The following is a 20484-nucleotide window of genomic DNA, read 5'->3' on the forward strand; positions in this document are numbered from 1 at the left end:
ATAAAATTGACTTTAAAATGAAAAAAACTAATTCTAAAAATATGGGTAAGTACACATGAAGAAATATACTCCCCTTTCCATTAGAAGGAAAATGAGTTTTAAAAATTGCAGAGTCTCATATTTCAACCTGCTACACCAGAGGTGCCAGAGTCCAGTACACTGTTCCACTCAGTCTTATTTCAGCATCTCCCTTTGGTGGAAGATCTACCCACCTGAGCCACCACAGCTGCTCAGGCATTGGCTGTGAGGACCATTGTCCCCAGCTGCAGCATAATGATTTCTAAGTCCATGTTATAAGAGCTCTATTAACTTGGTTTTTACTGTACTTCCTATTAAAGCTTAATGCTTACTTAAAAAAAATTAACTTATTTCCCCAGCCCAAAAAAAAGATGTCGGGCAGCTAAGCAATGATACATGATTTGGGTAGAGTAAGCCCATTCAGGGCTCGGCAGTGGTGTGGTGAGTCCTTAGGGCTGCACAGTCCTAGAGGCACAGCCCTTGCCAACGTGAAGTGGAGGGCCTGGAGACAGGGTGGCACATAAACAACGAGGCTTTGAGTGAAGCATATTCTGCCATGAACTTGTTCAGTCTGGTGCAGGAGCTGGGTCAGAGTCCCCCAGGTCCTGACACTCACACCCCGCTATCTGGGGCCTTCCAGCCCTTTGCCATGTAAGCCTTGTTTCTTCCTCTGTCTCCTAATGCTGCCTGGTATCTTCTGCCTCCCCTGGAATGCTGACCCATGTGTTTCCAGTGAGGCTCATCTACCTAACCTCGGCAGTCTTCCTGACAGAAGTCACACGCTACCTTTCATTTCAAACTAGACAGAACCAGTTCCTTTCTCTTCAGGCTCCTTGGCCTCTCTTTCTTACCTGGCTTCTAGCTACCTGTAACGTCACATATCTCCTCCCTTGTGTAAGTTACACCTGCATTTGGTTAATTCTGCCTCTTTCTACACAGTTAGGTTTGAGGGATGGTATGCTCCTTGGATATCTAGTTCAGTCATGTATGGCTGTGCCACTAGGTGCAAAAGAGAATGCCCAGGCCTAGATCCAGGCACACAGTCAGTGGATCTTTTCCAGGCAAGAGACTCCAGGGCTGACCACATTGCTCATAAACCTAGGTCTATACCTCTCGACAGTTTCTATGAGTTTGGGGAAGGACCAGGAAATTGAGTCTGGACTGCCAAGCTGACATGATAAAGACCCAGGCAGGCATCTCACAAAGGGTGCAGTGTGCCAGCACAGCTGTACGGCTCTCATCCAAACCCTTAAGATGGTGGCGAGACTGTGGCTGCATACAGGCTTTCCAGCAGCACATAAATGAAAAGTTGGTACTAAAGACTAGTAGTACAGTGTGGCAAGTTGGACACATGCCACTTGTTGAGAGTGCAAGCAGCCACAGTATTCAAATGCAGGCTGGGTCTGGTACACCACATACATTTCCTTAGAGCATTCCACAGGACTCAAAGAAGTATGGTGGTAGAGGGGTCACTTTTCACTGCTAAGATGAACTCGGATACTATACTTCAAGCAAGAACTGCAGTGACTGCTTTCATAGATAACTTCCTCCTCCCCAATAAAAGTTGGTGAGGGCTAATCTTAGCACTACCTCTGGCTACTCCCCTTAGTGAACAAAGATGTGCACAGGGTGCTCCTGGACACCACAAAGAAGCAAACTGTATGTGACCAGATCCAAGGGGAAGAGCTCCATCGTTGTCTTTTTTTTTCTTAAATTGTTGCTGCCTTTTAAGCCACAGCTGTCTGAAACAGAAACTGCAACTCTGCCGGGTTAGGTCACAAGAGTCACAGCCTGAGGGAATTCTGTTCCCTCAGGCTCTGACTGCTGTGGGATAATGCTTTTGTACACTGGTTTAATAAAATGCTGATTGGCCAGTAGCCAGGCAGGAAGTATAGGCGGGGCAAGCAGACAAGGAGAATTCTGGGAAGAGGAAGGACTGAGTCAGGAGTCACCAGGCAGACACAGAGGAGGCAAGATGCCAAGGCAGAACTGAGAAAAGGTACCAAGCCATGTGCATAGATAAGAATTATGGGTTAATTTAAGTGTAAGCACGAGTCAGTAATAAGCCTGAGCTAATGGCTGAGCAGTTATAAATAATATTAAGCCTCTGAATGATTATTTTATAAGCGGCTGCACGTCCACGGTGGTGGGAGGAGGGCAGGAGGGACCCAAAAATCCTTCTGGTAACATCCGACTCTTTCAGAACTACAAGGGAACTTAACTAAACCTCTGTCCCTCTAAAGAACTCAAGATTCAAAGGTTAAGGTGGAATTCTGCTCTTCAGAGATACTGAATAGCAAGTAGCTCACCTCCTCTCACTGCTCCTATATTCCAAAAAGCCCTTATGCATCTCCTGGCCCCTCCTTAAAAACCCTCCTCCACATGGTTCCTCCCTGCTACCTCCTGTCAGCTAGCTGCTAACACAGCCTCCTGACTGCAGGTGACTGCATCATTAAACAAATGTTCTAGAGCATAAACAAAAGTAACACACCTTAAAATAATATTCTACAACACTCCATCCACCCTCAGACTAGACCCAGGCAAACACCTAGGTCCTGAGACATCAGAACACATGGCACACTGCTGTGACCAGGACAATGCCTTTGGTCCCTGAGATGAAAACCTGGACTATAGGACACTTACCAGCGCAGAGCAATCTTGATGGGAGTGGTGAGACAGGATGTGAACAGGTCGGCTGGGAGGTCAGGGATCATTGGCAAGAGCTCGTGTGCCTCGCAGGCTGCCAGCTGGATGCAGTTTTTCATTGATGGAGGCAAGGGCATCTGGGCAAGTGGATGGTTTGGGTTAATTGCAGCTACCTACAGGAGGACACAGAAAGACAGTGGCTTAGTTGACACTCCTGGGGGAAAACGCTATGCACTGAAAAGGAAGACAGCTGGGCTGGAGAGATGGCTTAGAGGTTAAGAGCACTGGCTCTTCTTCCAGAGGTCCTGAGTTCAATTCCCAGCATCCACATGGTGACACAACCATCTAAAATGAGATCTGGTACCCTCTTCTGGCCTGCAGGCAGAACACTCATTGTATACATAATAAATAAGTCAATCTTAAAAAAAAAGAGAGAAAGAAAAAAGAAAAGGAAGACAGCACCAAGGGAACAAGGCTCTACCCTGGACAAACCTTCCCTCAGTTAAGGCCCTTCCACACCCCATGATGGTGTCAGTATTCACACACACCCTGCCCAATCTTCTGTACTGACCTGTTTAGGTTGAACATTCAGTCCCTAATTTATCATGACATTACTGTGGAGGGTTTAATGGCATGGATTAAAGGTTTGGATAGATTTAAGCATTGCCTCTTTAAGGCAGGGAAAATATGGCATATTTGATATTTCCCTCAGTGACATTTGGTGAGGTAAAAGCCCTGGACTGAGGCCATACTGCATAGAAATTGGAAAGGACTAAACAAAAAAAAAAAATTACTGCATACTTCAATAATGTCCATATCTCTTTTCGGACTTAAAACCAAGTCAAAATTGTACACTTTTTGTTTGTTTGAGGTACTATCTTGCTCTGTATCCCACGCTGGTCCTGAATTCTTCCTGCCTTGTCCTCCTGAATGCTAGGGTTACGCACAGGGATGAGGCTCCATGTTCAGTTGCCGAAGTGAAAATCTTTTAATAAATAATTTAGTGCATTCAAACACTGGCAAGTGACAGGACTGGCTGATATGTGACCTACTCACATTGCCACAGAGAGCTCTGTGCCTGCTGTGTCACCAAAGCAGCAGCAGCCATCGAAACATGCATGACACACCAGAAGCAGCTACATTTCCTATGCACTGTGGCTTCTCCTGCCTCTGCTCTATAGGGTACATTCATGTGATCTGTCACAGGCTCTGCTGTCATCTTCAGAAATAATGAGATTCATAAATCCCATATTTGGTTAGTAAGGCCTGTAAATGTGACATGGGGGACTTCGTGTGCACAATGCTTTGCCTGCTCCTGACTGCTTGTGAGGAACACAAGTTCAGAATGATTTTGCTTTACACAGTGCCCAGCTAGGGGAAGCAGAGCAGCTGTGAGCAATAGCTTGCCTTAAGCAAGCAGTGTGATGCAGATGATAATAGCTGCACACAGGCATGTGGCACTGAGGAAGAGAAATCCCTGGAGCACCAGAGTGTGGGCCCCAAAGCTGCTCATCAGCATCGCAAAGACAGCTCAAGGGAGACAGACCACAGGGCAGAAGGGAAGGCAGGATACTGGCATATGAATTCTCATTAGTGGGCCTGCATGACACACAGGTACCTGAGATAACAGGGAACTCAGACAACACCGACTACAGAGGCCCAGCAGCTTTCAGCAGCCCTCTATGAGTGCCCATGATTGGGCCATAATGAAAAGCTTTCTATTATGGAGCCCCAATTTAACCCAGTCCATCTTGGTTTTGGATCTAGCAAAACAGTTGCGTCTCAAAGTTAATGAACTTTAATGCCCAAGAGAACCTTCTCCCTGGCACAGTTTTATTTACTTATAAGGCCATTTGAGAGCAAGGATCACTCAGTCTCCTGAGTTTCTAGGTTGTTGCTTAATCCTTTGCATTATTAATCCCATGAGACAAGACACCATTGTATTGTGTAGCCAGATGTTTCTCTGGTCCTGACTGGCCCCAAGGTCCAAACAAATCTCTCCCACCCATGGTCCTGCAGCCGCTTATAATTACTCAGAGGCTTATATTAATTACAAACTGTATGGCCTACAGCTTCAGCTTCTTGCTAGCTAGCTCTTTCATCTTAAATTAACCCATTCCTATTGATCTATATGTTGCCACGTGGCCGTGGTGTTACTGGTCTGCTGGCATCCCTCTCCACTCCGCCCTTCTTCGTCTCAACTTCAGTTTGAATGGACCACCTCACCTCACCCTGCCCTGCCAGAGGCCAACGCAGCTTTATTATCCAATGGGAGCCACACAGGCAATCCTGATGGGCACCGAGGAGGGTAGCATGTCAGAGAAGTGTCATTCTAAGTCCCACAACCACCTTTACTCCTTGCTGACAATTCCTTTTAGTTGCATGAATCTTATAGTTCTCAATGCTCTCTTATACACACTATTCATCTACTTCTTCCACTATTCTTATGCGCTAAGTTTTATCTCCATTTTAAAAGAACTCCAGCAATTAGGAAACAGACTTCAAAGAACAATTTGACTGTAATCTTAGCACTCAAAAGGCTGAATGAGGCAGGAGGACCACTTTGAGTAAAGCCAGCCTGAACTACATACTGATGTGGCTATCTTCCTGCTCTGATCTTGTTTTAGGACTTTTCTTGGCCCATTGTTTCTTTTAGAGCAGCGGTTCTCAACCTTCTTGATGCTGAGACCCTTTAATACAGTTTTTCACGTTGTGGTGATCCCCCAACCATAAAATTATTTCCATTGCTACTTCCTAACTGTATTTTTGCTACTGCTAAGACTGGTAATGCAAATATCTGATATGCAACCCTTGTGGGGGTCGAGACCCACAGGTTAAGAAGTACTGTTCTAGACCCTCTTGAGTCTAGCTGAGGCGTCTGATACTGAGGTTACAAGCAGCAGGCTCTGCACCTTTTACAGCAAATCTACACAGCTGTGCCAGCCCCTGGACATACAATGTTAACATCTCATTGTCCAAATGTCGGCTGCAGCATCTTTAATTCCTCCAATGGTGAGCATCAAAAGCATATTTTACCAATTACCCTCTGTACTACAGAAATATTAAGCCCAAAGCCAAAATTCAGACACCTGTATACACAACTGCAAAACAATATAAGCCATTTAATAAAAACATCAGTTTCTAGGGAAATAAGTGTTAAATTCTGTGAAATATAAAATAAGCCACCTTAAATACTTTATATTTTGCCTTACTGGGGACATAGGCAAACACTCTATGGCTAAGCTGCACCCCAGCCACGTGGGAATTCAAATGTACAGTTCAGAATTCAGTGGCTTGAACAATATTACCAAGGTTTTCTTAAGGCACAGAGAAGGAAGGCAAGATCATGTGTAAAATAATGTTCTGGGCTCTGGCTGTATAAGCTAAAATAGACGGCAAAGCCACAGCTCTCTGCACAGGAAATTAGTTTCCAGGTCTGTCACATACTCCCTGCTCTACAGAATGATAGGTCTGGACAGATCTGCTCATGTAGGGTCAGGTGAGAGCCCTGGAGCCTGCAGAGACATCAGATCGCAGCCTCAGGACAGGCACTTGGAGAGCAGGTAGAGCTGCAAGGAAGTGCACTTCAATGCCCAGCCTGGTGGAAAAGGCCTTGAGGGGAGCAGAGAAGACGACCTCTGCACCTGGGTAGGATCTAGGAAGGCAGCAGAGGCAAGGGCAGAGTCCTGAAGTGTGGATCAAAGCTCTGGAGATGTCTGTCTGGAGCTGCTGGCAGACTGGTATTGTTTTAGTAAGACTGCTAAATACCAACAGTCAGGGATACATAAAGGCAGCCAACAATGATGAAAACGAAAACCACTCTAAATCGAAAGGAATGGCCAGTGACCTGCAGTCTAAAGTCAATTCTCTATTTTCCCTTTTTATTAAAAACAAAACAAAACAAACATTTGCAGGAAACTGGTCTATGAGCAAGGAAAGGCCTGGGCTTGGGCACAGGTGAACCACATTGAGGAGCAGAGAGTGATCGAGTCTCAGATGCATTCTGTCAACCCACCACCCACAAGCTGCACTGAATACAAATGATAGTTCTGCCTCACCAATAATTAGACTCGGTGACACTCGGTGACAGTTTTCTAAGAAACATTCGAAATTTAAGGCAAAGGATTCAACCAATGAACAATCTTTTTAGATTTGCTAATATAGGAATAAAAAACCCTCCATTTCCACATAGGAGTTTCTTCCCATACATTATTTTAGTTTTGTTATCTAAGATACTGGCCCTTTAGTCGAAATAATCCTTCAGAAGGCAGTATGCACAGAAGGCTTGCTACTAGGCAGTCAGGTACAGTATCAAAGGTTTACGAAGCACCTTTTCAGAGCTCCTGAAGGACTAAGGGAGTGAGTGGCACCTCTGTCCAGGGAATTTCTTCCTGGGCAATCAGGAGGCCCACGCTCCAGAACAATCTTTAGGTGCAATTCACTGCAACCAGCTCCAGAGTGGACACCTGCTCCAGCTCCCAGGCAAGGCCAGGAACCTCCCAGGTCACATACCACACTTCAGGGCAGCACCTGCATTTCTTGTTTGTTTGTTTGTTTTTGTTTTTTTAAACAAGGTTCAATTCTTTTTTAAGATTTATTTATTACATATACATGTTCTGCCTGCATGTATCCCTGCAGGCCAGATGAGGGCACCAGATGTCATTACAGGTGGCTGTGAGCCACCATGTGGTTGCTGGGAATTAAACTCATGACCTCTGGAAGAGCAGCCAGTGCTCTTAACCCCTGAGCCATCTCTCCAGCCCCCATTTCTTGTTTTTAAACTAGCCACTGAAATAGAATTTTTTTGCCTTTTCCCATACATGTGAGCAACAACTTTATAGTAAGATGAGACACCAATAAGTTCAAGGGTCTCAAGAGCTCTCTTTCTGACTAGTTCTACCTTAAAACAACTTTAATTCTCTGTTCAACACCTCATTATGTAGGACAGTCTGCAGATCAGAGAGAGCTGAGCTAAGTGGAGCTCACGCTACTTGCCCGACCTCATTAGTATTCAGGCCTAACATGTGACACACTATATTAAAGATATCAGAAGTAGACCTTTCATACACAAGTCACGTCATTGTATGCACCCAATCGTTAATAACGACTTAACCAAGTGGTCCGAATGGCTAGAAACTGTGGAATTTTGGCCAAGGGAGCGGAGAGCAACTTCTGCTGGATAACAACACAGTGATGTCCTTCAAAGAGCTTCTAGAGCCTTGTTCAGCAACAGTTTCTCACGATTATCCTGAGCTTACCCTAATGAACCGTCCATTGTTTTAAATCCACTTAGCTGCTGGCAGTTTCAGCTTCTAAAGGCTCTCCAACCATTCTACAACTCAGTGAACACGTTAATTAGAAACGATAAGCAAATTCCACTCCCAATCACGCTTGGATTGAATCAACAACTACAGAGAAGGAGATGTGGAAGGTTCTACAGCCGTGTGCTCAAGATATTTAGGAGCATTTAACACCCTCCATCCTGAGCCGACCAGCTGCTGGAGGACACACCTAGAGCCATGACCCCTTGAGGAAGGAGGTGTCCAGGTGTTACCATCCAGCCTTGTCACACTGTACAGAAGAGGCACTCAGTAGCAGAGGGGTCTCTTGTGTGTGAGGTGTAGCATAACATCCACAATCACAAATGTCTTCTCCACAGAACTGGGGCTCCTGGAAGCCACAGCACAGAGCACATTCCAGAAGGCAGGCAGGACCTCTGGACACAACAGCATGGTGGTCTGAAATGTCCCTGGTGACTAGTTCTAGGCTCTGGGCCCAGACAATATGTGTTTTTAATACTGATGGGTCTGTGATCACCAGTGCTGAGGATGTGCTTGCAGTTCTCGGTTTTGTGCTGTCTAGGAATCCTGGCTTCTCCTCACACAGGCAACTTCTATACCCTTCCTTTAGGGCAGCCACCATTTTTCTGCCAAGGTCTTTCTGGGAACTCACAGCTTCCTCATCTGTCTGCTGATAATGGGAATGAGCCCACAGTCACCTCTGAGCACAGTATGTTAGGTAACAACCTTGCATCCTGAGGCTCTCGCATCCCTGTCAGCTGAAAGCCATCTTGGTGGCAGAGGCCATCTCTCTTTGGTGATGGGTCCTATACTGTGTGCACCAGCAGGGCCTACATCTTGAGCTTATGAACTGAATATCTTGTAAAGATTTGGATACTTTCTGCCCATTGTCACCTGCAGCCTTCTGAGTTAACAGTAATGAACTGAATCATCAGAGTCTTGGCTTTCTTCAGAGAATGACAGGAGCTCAGGGAGATTCTGTTTCTATTAGCAAGTGGGAGAGCGAAGGGCACAGTGACAGCTGAAGAGCATGAAGGTATGTGCTCTCTTCAATCCTTAAAGGACACTCTGACAAAACCAGCCCTGATAAGCACTTACTCTCTTTCTGCCTGCTATGACAAGCATGCACTGTGTAGCAGTGCTGCAGCACAAAAAGTGTCTGTACATTTGGCATGTACCAGTGCACTCTGGGTGTACTATACATGTGCATGTAAATGTGCATGTGTGCATACCCATTTCTTCTATGGTGGTCTGGGCTGTTTTTACCTTCCACAAGCAGCAGCTTCTCTGTCACCTGATGCCTTTCCCTCTCCAGTGACCACTGCCCATATTCTAGTCTTGAGGACCACCCTCACAAACAACACTTCCATGTCCCTCTTCCTGCTGCTGGGTCATTCCATTAGGACAAACACATAAACAAGATTAAAAAAAAGATCTAAAAAAACAAAAATAAAGAAACAACAAAGGAAAAGAGCCCACTCTCCATAGCCTACACCTCTCAAAGTTTCTCTTTTTTCCTCCGTTCCCTGAACATTCACGGGGATTGCTCTGAATTTCCCACTCCCCCTGCTAAGCTCTCAGTGCCTTAGAACAGACTGGAAGATCCCCCTTCAGCCCTTACCTCCCATGACCTCTTGCAACAAGCCATCAGCAGATCATCCCTATTTCCAGGAAATGTTTTTTTACCACCTGACTTTTGAATATTGGTTTTCTTCCCACTTCCAACCCCTCTCTTATCTCTGGGCTGACAACACAGAGAACTTCATGAGGTCATGGCCTCACTTCTCCAGCTTCACACACTCGGTGGCTGTGGTCATGGTGATTCAGGGACTTTCCTATACTTTCCAGACCAGGCAAGTCTCCTAAGAAACTTTGATCTCCATAAACCAATGCAGAACTCTAGCTCACACAATCACATCTCTACGCAAACTCCAAACACTATCCTTCTAATTTGCCCAATAAGTTCACTGCTCACCCCCGCCCACCTCCCACTGTACTGGAGTACTGTATTAGAAAGCACTCTATCACTGAGATATGCCCCCAGCCCTCACCTTTAATTCTTTTTGTTTCTTACATCTTATCCTAATTCATAAGCAAACTGGTTTTATTTCCACAATGAATGGTGCATGCAAAGTGGCTGCCATTCCTGTTAGGTCATCCCATGGCCATCCCCAAACCATTCTCTTTGTAGCCCACCCTGTCCAGTCCCTGGCATGGTTCCAGAGAAAAACCTACATTCACTTTCTAATGAAGGAGGCAGGAGCAGGCAGCACTACTCCTCCTCCTCCCTCCTCCTGAAGACACAGAAGAACAGCCTGGAGCTGGGGCAGGCAGGCCGCAGTCAGGAGGATAAAACATCAACAGAGGATGCCAGAGAGAAAGAAGGAGCTGGCTCCCGCAGGTACTACTCAGGGAGTAAATCATTCACCTTAGAGATCTTATTAGTGAAAAAGATAAACTGTAATCTGTCTAGGATCCAATCGTGAGCTCTCACTGCTTACAGCTTTCCAAATGTAAATGTTTTGGGCCCAGGAAGACTGCTGTCATCCATCCTCCAGGCTTGGTGCCTGGGTTGCACGGGCAGAACAAAACTGAGTAACAAGACAGAAGAGGTGAGTCCAGAACACAGGTGCCTGGAGCTGCAGGCAGCCATCAACAGGAGCAGGGGAGGGACACTAGTGCCGAGGGAATTCAGAGCCCAGGGAAGTACAGGCCTCTAATACAAGGGAAAAGAGGCTCTCTCCAGGAAGAGCAGATCCCAAACCCAGCCCCATATTCAGCAATGTTGTCATCATTCAGAACGTCCACACACCAAGCACAGGTGACAGAAATCACAGTTGGGGAGACAAGATGCAAAGGAAAATGCCAGGAGCTCAGAGCCTTAAACATGGAAGGTATTGACCAGAGCTGCTGAGGCTTGAATAGATCTGCTAATGACATCATTACTGCAAACAGTTAAGTGTCAGCTAGGTGGTTGTGGTGTATGCCTTTAATCCCAGCATTCAGGAGGCAGAGGCAGGTGGATCTCTGGGAGTTTGAGGCCAGCCTGGTCTACACAGCCAAGACTACAGGGAGAAACTCTATCTCAAAAAATCAAAAATGAAAACAAACAAAATTAAGTATCAGTGGAATGAGTGCTTAGCCATAAATGGGACATCTGCATCACTAGCTCCACTCAGGCTCAAGACTCAGGGACCACAGAGGAAGAGGAGGTGGAAAGATTGTTAGAGCCAGGGGTCAGGGAGGACTTGAGAGAAAGTGTCTTCTGGACATGACAGGACCATTGCACTCATGAACTCACTAGGGCTGTGGTGGCCTGCACAAGACCTGCACAAAATCAAGCCAGTCAACAGTCTAGCATGGAGCAGGAGAGGGTGACAAGCTCTTACCCCTGAGGAGCCATCGACAGTTAATGGCTTCTGGGAGTGGGAGAGTCAATTTTCTTTAAGAGTATGGCCCCTGGTAGGTTGACAAGTATGGCCCCACACCCAGGAGTTTTTGGGCAAGATAAAACGTACTCGGTGGGAGACAGGGAAGTGGTGGATCGGAGAGGAGTTAGGGAGGAGGGGCGTGGGAGTGTGATCAAACCATGGAGAAGTCAATATGGCACTACAACTGAGCAGCAGAGACAGAGACAGAGGAAGCTGGCAACAAGGACCCATCAGCTGACAGCTTTCTCTTTTGAGTGCACAATCAGATAAAAATAAATATTAATTACAACTACCAGACTCTCCACTATCAGACCTCCATCTGGTTCCTGATTCACTTCTTCCAACCATGCAGGGTTTGGAGATCAAAACACATCTTGTCAGGCTCAATGGTAAGCCATCTTGCTGGCCCATTCACCTTTTCTTTTGTAATAGGGGTCTTCCTAATTCACCCAGGCTGGCTCTGAACCCACCATGTAGCCCAGGCAATTGAATTTGCAATGCTCCTGCTTTGACCTCCCGGGTTGCTGGAATCACAGGCTTGTACTATTGGGCTTGCAGACCTCTACTCCTCAAAGAGAAGCCCCTAATGGCAGCTCTGCTTCTGGTTTGCATAAGAGCAAGAAGCTCATGCACAAACAATCTAAACAGGTGTTTCAAGCAAGAAATCGGGCACCACACCCCCTCCAGGCTGGAGCAAGGAAGGAGGCAAACAGTGTTCCTGCCTGGGAAGGTGGAGCCAAGGACCTCTTTATTCATTATAAATGTAATCTTTTAACTTTTAAAGGTGATGTACTATTTTAGTTAAAATTAGTGAAAGCAGAGAGACTTGAAGGCTTTCTTTAATTTCAAATTACAAAACCACATGATACAATAAAAAATAAATAAGGAAGACTCTTGAGTGGCAGATATACATTTCCTGGCTCTGATGAAGCGTCAATCTGCTGTGGTAAATCAAGCTTGCTGTTATGAAGTTGTCTTCTCCTTTACCTACAGTATTCCTCTGAGAGAGAGAGAGAAGCATACAGCATCCAAACCCCAGGGTCCCAGAGCAAGCACTATACCACCAGATATAGTACAGAAACGAAAGCAGATAATCAACCCTTAAAATTTATGTCACTCATGTGTGTGTTTACATTTATTATTTGGGGGCTTTTGGTCCAACCAGCTACTTTCTGGTGTTATATTTAATCATTTTTACTCTTTTCTGCTCCCCCCCATACTGCAAATAGATTCCCCTGTTGGATCTCGGCTGCCACAGGACAGGCAGGAGGCACAGGGTGTTGTCACTCCCATCCAAGTGCAAACCAGAGCAGCAGCAAAACACTTCATTCCAAACACCGGCACAAACCAATTACTAAATTTCTATCAGATCACATACTGTACAACAAAAAATATCAACAGATATTGCAAATTTACAAAGAAAATGGCCAGCTCAGGGAAGAGTGTTGAATTAGGTCTTTAGTTACTGAAAACAGGTCCCATGTAGCCTAGACTGGCCTCAGACTCCTGATCCTCTGGACCTGCACCTCCTGAGTGCAGCGTTGGGATTACAAGCCATAAGCCACCACACCCAGGTCAGGAAAGAATATACTAAAAGGATAAGGCTAACAATTTACATAGGATTGTTTTTCTACGTAAGAGAGTGAAATGACTAACGAACACCAAGGGAGCCAATTTTATAAAATTCTATGATTCTAATTTCCGCTGTTTATGCAAGAGACTGAACAATGGCCATTATAGTAAGTATGAAGGAGAAATGCAAGCTCAGGCTACACTGCAATTTTAAAGAGAATGAAGATAAAAGCTGAGCTAATTATAAAACACATGGCACAACACGGTACCTCCTTCCATGTACCACATCGGCTAACATTTTATTCCGTTTGATCTCCTTCATGATGAATGAGTCCACTAAACATTTTTTTTAACTTCTAAAATTGATGTATATAAATCACTGTTTTGCACTTAATGAAGTTGATAGTGTTTGTGGCTGATTATCCTTGACAACATACAGAGAACACACATGGTCCCAACAGAGCAGCACATAGCACTGGGAAGCAGTCTTTAATGAGATGATTGCACAGTAACTGTGCCTCTGCTGGAAGGGGACAGGTTCCTGCCCAGTGTGGTTCATTAACTAGCCTGATGGGCTGTTGGCTTCCCTTACCACTCCACAGCTCAAAATTCTTTGGTACCTTTATTGACATTATAAATGAAAAAAAAAACCTCTTTACAATATTCTTACTTGATACCTGGAGACACAAAGTGTCTCGTGGCACTGCAGTGTTCACTGCTGACAAGCTAGCTGGCCTACCCTAGGCCAACCCTACCCTAGGCCAGCCCAGATGAGATGGCTGTGAGCGGAGCAGCCAGCTGGTGATGCAGACCCTGGCTGTCCCCTCCTCTTCTTGAGTCTAAAACAAAGAGGCCTGTGGGCAGCGCTGTGGCCCTCGGCTCCACATTTAAGGGGAAGGGTGTCATGTTTTCAGTCGCTCTGCTGTAGGCTCCACACAAGGGCTGCATTTACACACATAAAATATTAAACAGTAGATATGTTAACTGTAAGTTTACTAAACAGAATTTCAAATTTTGTTGCTGATTCCTTCAGTACTCTCCTCTGATGAAATGTGAAAAACAACAAATACATTAAAATTGAATAGATCCAAAAAGGCTTGAGGAAACATACTGAGGTGATTTTTTTGTTCTTGGATTGAGAATTTCCTGTGCTGCAACCAATCAGAATTCATGAGCCCCCAGAGGCCACAGACTGTTCTCGCCAGTGCTTCTGTGCAGCCCACTGGATGGAGCCTCTTAATTGAAACTGCCTCTTCAATTTCTCTTTAGAACTCACTGTTTAATTTAACCATCAAATATTAATTAAAACAACCAGGCAGAACATCACTTCATTATCCAAGCGGCGCCCAGACTCCAATTCCTGACAATGGACCTACCTGGCAGTTGTTCTGGTTTTACCATTTAGCTTGGTTGTTTGGGTTAAAAGATATAAAACTTAAAAGAAAGAAAGAAAAAAAAAGGAACAATAGCAAAGTACACTTGTGGGAACAAATATTAGAATCGAGGAAATGAGCCCACGTTCCTTCAAACAAATGTGCCTGTAACAGTTTAACACTAGCTTAGCGAGCAAGACCACCTACCTATTATTACCCCTTGATGTTTAGATTAAAAACGGTAGGTACATTGGTTGTAAGAAGCACCTCCCTAGCTCTCATCAAACATCCCACCTCAGCCTCAACACACTGAACCCTTTATCACACAAAGACCCAGCTTCCCAATCTTACTGCAGAACTTTTTCCACACAGGCTCAAGCAGTGCATGCATGCACACGTGTGCACATACATGCACTCACTATGCTGGCCTTTGAGTACCTCACCTCCAGCTCTTGCTCCCTCTGCAGTGCAAACTGCTTGAAGGACTTCACGATGAGGCCAGCATTGGAACAGTCGTAGACAAAGATGGACGGGCTGCCCATCCAGGTCTGCAGGTCATATATGGACAGAGGGATGTACTGAGTGTAGTTCTGGAAAAGAAGCACAGGTCACAATGGTCATATGACGACGTGTCACAAGCCCCGGCTGCTGACTAGCACCTGAACCCTGGAGAAAGCTGTCTGGTGTGGGCAGCCATTCATCACCACCAGCCATATAAAACCACACACCGAGTCTGACCTTGACTCCAGCAGCACCACAGGGCAGGAGCTGTTCAAGTCATGTCAGCAGCCTTTATACTCTGGATTCACCCCGAGACCGTGAATGTGAACTCACAGCCACCCTGGAAGCCCTTCCTTCTATCCCCCAGCCATGGCATATGCACAAAGAACCCTCTGAGGCCCCTTTTCTGTGGCTGCTCTGCTTGTGTAGCACAGATGGGCATGGAGGAGTTCAGATTCACATGCTTTCCTCACTGCCCCTTTAAGTCCAGAGTACTTTGTGAGTGAGTTTGGCTCTGTACAGTGTTTGTGTTGATCACAGTGACATATTAACACTAAGTGACCAAGTGATACACTTTCTGGACACACTGTTCTATTTACCTGATTGCTAGTAGATAACAGGAGACAAAATTCTAGTCCAATGAAATGAAAATCCTCTTTTAAACCAATGTTTTAAAGCAATTCTTCCAAAACAAAAACAAACCAACATAACAACAAAAAGCTACCCTATACTTACTCACCCTTGCTTGGACATCAACAGTGTAAGTGGTGAGCCAGACAGTTGACTCCTAGAGGTTGAGCCACCAACACTGACTCTGTGGTTGCCCACAGCTCAACAGAAGACAAGACAGCTAAATAAGGCCTGCAGAGAGGGAGTGTCCAGGTGGCCAACAGGAGGTTGCCCCCACACAGCATAGAGTCAGGCAGAGTCTTCTCCCAAGGACAATGCAAAGCACTGCCAATGGGGGTGTGTGTGGCCATCCCCAGCTCTGGCGAGGAACACTCCGTCCAGGCTCTGGCTCTTCCTAATGTCATGCTGTCCTCATTTGGCAGATTGTTTACAATCACAGGACTCTGAGAGAGAACACCTGGAAATGTTCTCTCTAAATAAACACTCTCAGAAGGATTCTAAAGACACCAGTTCCCTGCCAATGGCTCTATACAGCAATGCCAGCCCCATCAAGATGCCCGAGGGTTTTTTCCTCTAATGGAATTTGACAAGCTGATTCCAAAGTAAGTGCAGAAGAGAAACGCACAAAATTAGGGGGAAAAAAGTTTAATAAAGAATAATGAATAGAGATTCGCACTACCAGATATTAGATAGGCTATAAATTTATGTAATTACAGGCTGGTATTAGTGAGGGCGAGACAAACAAATCAACAGAGAGAAGGCCCAGAAATAGACCCCATATATAACTGTAATGAAATGGCATTTTAAATCAGTAAAGAAAGAATGAATGACTCCATGGGTAATGCTGGAATCTAACTAACCATTTGATATTGCCTCAGACTCTGTACCCAAAAAAACAGAGCGAATTTAAAAAGTGTAAAAGCAGAGTATTTTTATTTACTTAGGTGTAAGAAAAACTATCTTAAACAAGTCACAAAATCTAGAGGTCTAAAAGAAACAAGAGATATAAACACACACTTATGACTGACAGCTTCAGAAGGAAGGAGTCACAACTGAACTAGCAAGAAATGTATGCTGAGAAGGTATGTGTGAGCTTCTGCTGCAGACCAGCAAAGGCCAGACAACAGCAATGACATGCACAGCAAAGGAAGAAGATGAAGAAACACTGATGGTGGTGATTTGGGAAGCAAGCTATGCAGCAGCCAATCAGATGACAGCAGAAAAATGAGTCAATCTATCTACCCACCCACCTACACAACTCCTTCAACAGACTGCAAAGAAATAAAAGATAAATAATGCTTCATAACACGCTGACAAATGAGCTGACCATGCAGAAAGGACAGTCACCACCGTGACGGGCTCTGTGTTCAGGGAAGGCACATTACAGCTCCTCCTTTATGTATATGTTCTGTAAGACTCTTTACTAGACAGGATGCACACAGGATTCCCACCTCCTGCTGGGAGGGAGGAAGCGGGCTTGTTCTGGGATCTCAGTGACAGGCCTCAATGTCCCTCCTGGGCTGCAGTATATGAGCAAGGCTTCATCTGTGATGCAGGAAAGGTCTCCCTAGCTCTCCCAGGCTGGGGGCCAAAAGTAACCCTGTAAAGTGCAGAGCCCTACACGAGTAGCGAAGACTGGCAGTCTGCAGTCAGCTGTTTGCACACATCCTACACACTCGAGGTCCCAACAGGAATGGGAACAAAGCTTACCGAGTCTGTGCAGCTGCTGATGATGAGTGACACTGTAGTCTACACTGTGTTCCAGGTGCGAACCCACAGGTCCCACAAACAGCAAACAAGCATGAAATAAAATCAGTCTGCTTTTTACGTTTGCCCAAATGCAAAGTTACATTTAAATTTCTAAACCACCGAGTTAATTAGTGTTGATTTATTAAAATAATGAAGGCCAGATACATTAGAAAAACTTCATCTTCCCTGATACAACAGCAAGGTACAATCACCCAAGCAGGTCCTAAGAGCCTTTTCTACTTGATGGTACCCATCCACAGGCAGCATGACAAAAAGCCCTAGAACTTCCACATCGGTCTTGGTCCTATACCTTTAGTTATGAGGGACTTTCACTGCATCTCATCCATAAGGTGCCTTATAGAGCGGATGGCTTAAGTATATCAACATGCCTCTATAGAGATGGGCTACAAGAAGCCTGTTTAAAAGCAGATTTCTCAGTGGTCACTTTCCCCAGTGACATTTCTCCACCTCCATCCATTGCTCAAAACTGTGCAATGCATCTCAGGCCAGAACCACTTAGCCCTCAACATATGAAGGATCTCCAGATGTTGCCAAATACCCCCAAGAAAAACTTCCTGGCTGAAAAGGAGACAATTTCATCAAAATCATTAGCTGTATGGTTTAGTGAGACAACAAATTCAGAAGGCTGTGAACCCCCTGGGGAAGCAGAACCCACTGAATTAAATCACCATAAAGAGAATGACCTTTGAGAGCTAATCCTCACTAACAAGTGAATGGGGCTTCCAGTACCCATCTTGGAAGCACTGCCAGGGCCTGTCAAGCACCAGGCCAGAATTAAGGCCCTGCAAACCATCCAAGTGCAGCTTCAAGCATAGCCTCAGCACCCAGGGGACCAACACCCAGTGGCAGCAGGTACAAAAACCAAAGCAGCAACATGCTCACTGGGAACATGCCTCTATTCCTAGAGCACTCCCACGGCAGGCAGTGGCACAGCCCAGCACTCAGAAGCCCTGGTAGAACAGAGACTGGGGAACATGGTGGATGTGAGCAGAGGGCTGGCTCCACACATGCCTAGACTGAAAGAGCAGGGAAGCCCTAATCAAAGAGCCAGAAACGGGTTTAACATATGTATTCATTAAAATCCACTTTCTCAGAAAGGTATATTGGCACATGCCTTTAATCCCAGTGATCTCTGTGAGTTCAAGGCCAGCCTGGTCTACAGAGCTAGTTCCAGGACAGTTAGAGCTACACAGTGAAAACCCGTCTCACTGAGGGGAAAAGTCCATTGCTTTATCAGACTGTCACTGTGGACTGCATCAACCGTAACAGCAGCCTTGGCTGGGAAACGCCCAGCCTGCAACAGTGCAGAGACTCTCCCCGCAAAGGCCAGGTCAACCATGAGACGGTCAGCACCAGGGAGTACACGCCCTGCACCTCTGTAAGACTTCTGGAGAGTGACGCTGAGCTCTGATTTCAACTGTAGAGCAGATGGCAATGCCAAATACCTCCTACGCCTGGCACTGCCCCAACAATGAGCAGAGAAGAAGGCAAAGGTGACCAACAGGCTGCCATGCCATGCAGGGAGGGCCAGGCAGGACCACAGTGGGGTGGTGGGGAAGGGGGAGATGTAGCTTTGAGAAGTGTGTGTCCTAAGTAGGACAGTCAGGACAGCACAGTGGCATCACAGCCCCACTGTTGAGCCCTGGACAGGCAAACCTGGTCACATGGGGAACAATGGCTTTGAAAGGCAGCCGAGGAGTGCCATCAAGTCCCCTAGGGAGTGTTGAGCCCATAGGTGCCACTGGCCTACAAGTCCTGAGATATGGCTGTTGGAATGGGTAGATCCCACCAAGCCACACTTCCCAAAACTTCTACCAGGTATGGCTGTGGACAATGGGCATACAGAGGAAGAACCACTAACTGATGGCAAGAGGGTCTGGGTAGCCTCTCCCAGGCTTGCCCATTGCATGAAATGCTCAGAAACACCACCGTGAGCTACCACCTTGTAGACAGTCTTTTTTAACACCTGTTAAACACTCTGTGGTGGTGTTTTCTTGGGACCAGTGTCATAATGTCAGAAGCAGTTATGGGGAGGGTGCATGGTGATGTTCTGCCTCCCCTGCCTCTGGGGACTTGGCCTGGCTTCTGACTTACCCAGAAATAAGCCCAGGCAGCAGGTGACTCACATGTGACCAGCTGCAGCCTCTGTTTACCTCTTTTCCTGGTGCTCTCTTCCTCCTTTGTTCCTTCCCTCCTCCTTTCCCTAGTTCCCATGCCTCTGAGAAAGCAGGGTTCCTTGGGTTTGCCTAGTCAACGGCTCTTGCTCTCAGCAGACAGGATTTCCCATATTGTCCCCATATTTTCTCATGCTTCACTACGCCAGGTTTTAACAAGTACTCTTCCTTGGCCTCTTTGATGTATCTACAAGCAGAGTTGCCTCCCCCTGAAACAGCAACCACTCCTTAGCTATCTCTTCAAACATCACCGAACAGTCCCCTCCAATCCCAGGTTCTTCTCACTTCACCCAACTCTGCCCACCACAGACACCTAGAACCCTGACACCCAATGGTCATGAACATGCCAAGAACCCACATTTGGTTTTAAGCACGATTCTTGGGTGGACCTGAGATCGGTGTGGAAATGTCTCACATCAGAGTTGATTACAGAGGGAATCTTGGAGGAGCTTGCAGCATCTTAAAGAACTGTAAAGAAGGCACTCAAAGAACGATGAACATATCAAAAAGAATGCATGTGGTGTAGTGTGAGAATCAAAGTATCTTAAACTATTGAGGGAGGGAGGGAGAGAGAAAGGAAGGGGAGAGGCGTGGGCAGGCGGGCAAGCAGGAAGGAGCAAATAAAGCTTGTTTGTAGTCAGAGGGCAGAGCTAGCCACTAGTTAACCATAGAGGTCTGGAGGTCTATACAGAGAGGAACAGGAAGTGATAAGAGGGTGTCAGATCCCCTGAAAATGGAGTTACAAACCATTGTTAGCTACCATGTTAGTGCTGGGAATCAAGCCAAGGTTTTCTGAAGAGCACTCAGTACTTTTAACCACTGAGTCATCTCTCCAGCCCCAGAAAGCTCCAATTTCTAAGCAGCATGCTGTGGCGTGATTCCAGGTGCCTGCCTTGGCATGTGCGTGAGAACATGTGTTAGGTCCAGAGACTAGTTGAGCTGACAGCCTTACACAGGACAGCAAAGCCTCCATGGACTGACAACAAAATACACGCACTTTGTCTGTCTTCCTCCTTTTTTAAAAAAAATATTCAGCCAAATATACTGACAGATGGATTCTTTATAAAAA

At 45.9% G+C, this 20484-nt stretch overlaps 1 protein-coding gene across 2 annotated transcripts in view; it reads right to left on the reverse strand.

Annotated features, from left to right (window-relative positions):
* Rptor (regulatory associated protein of MTOR complex 1) overlaps positions 1 to 20484 on the reverse strand; it is a 347185-nt gene that overhangs the window by 162161 nt on the left and 164540 nt on the right. For both annotated transcript variants that reach the window (XM_052755707.1, XM_052755706.1), the window contains exons 5-6: positions 14784 to 14930; positions 2662 to 2837 (exon numbers count right to left, since the gene is read on the reverse strand). In XM_052755707.1, the coding sequence (XP_052611667.1) occupies positions 2662 to 2837; positions 14784 to 14930 (323 nt within the window). The remainder of the gene's footprint in view (positions 1 to 2661; positions 2838 to 14783; positions 14931 to 20484) is intronic.

The sequence above is a fragment of the Peromyscus californicus genome, unplaced genomic scaffold, assembly GCF_007827085.1.
Source record: "Peromyscus californicus insignis strain IS unplaced genomic scaffold, ASM782708v3 Scaffold_3__1_contigs__length_106647218, whole genome shotgun sequence".
NCBI lineage: Eukaryota > Metazoa > Chordata > Mammalia > Rodentia > Cricetidae > Peromyscus > Peromyscus californicus.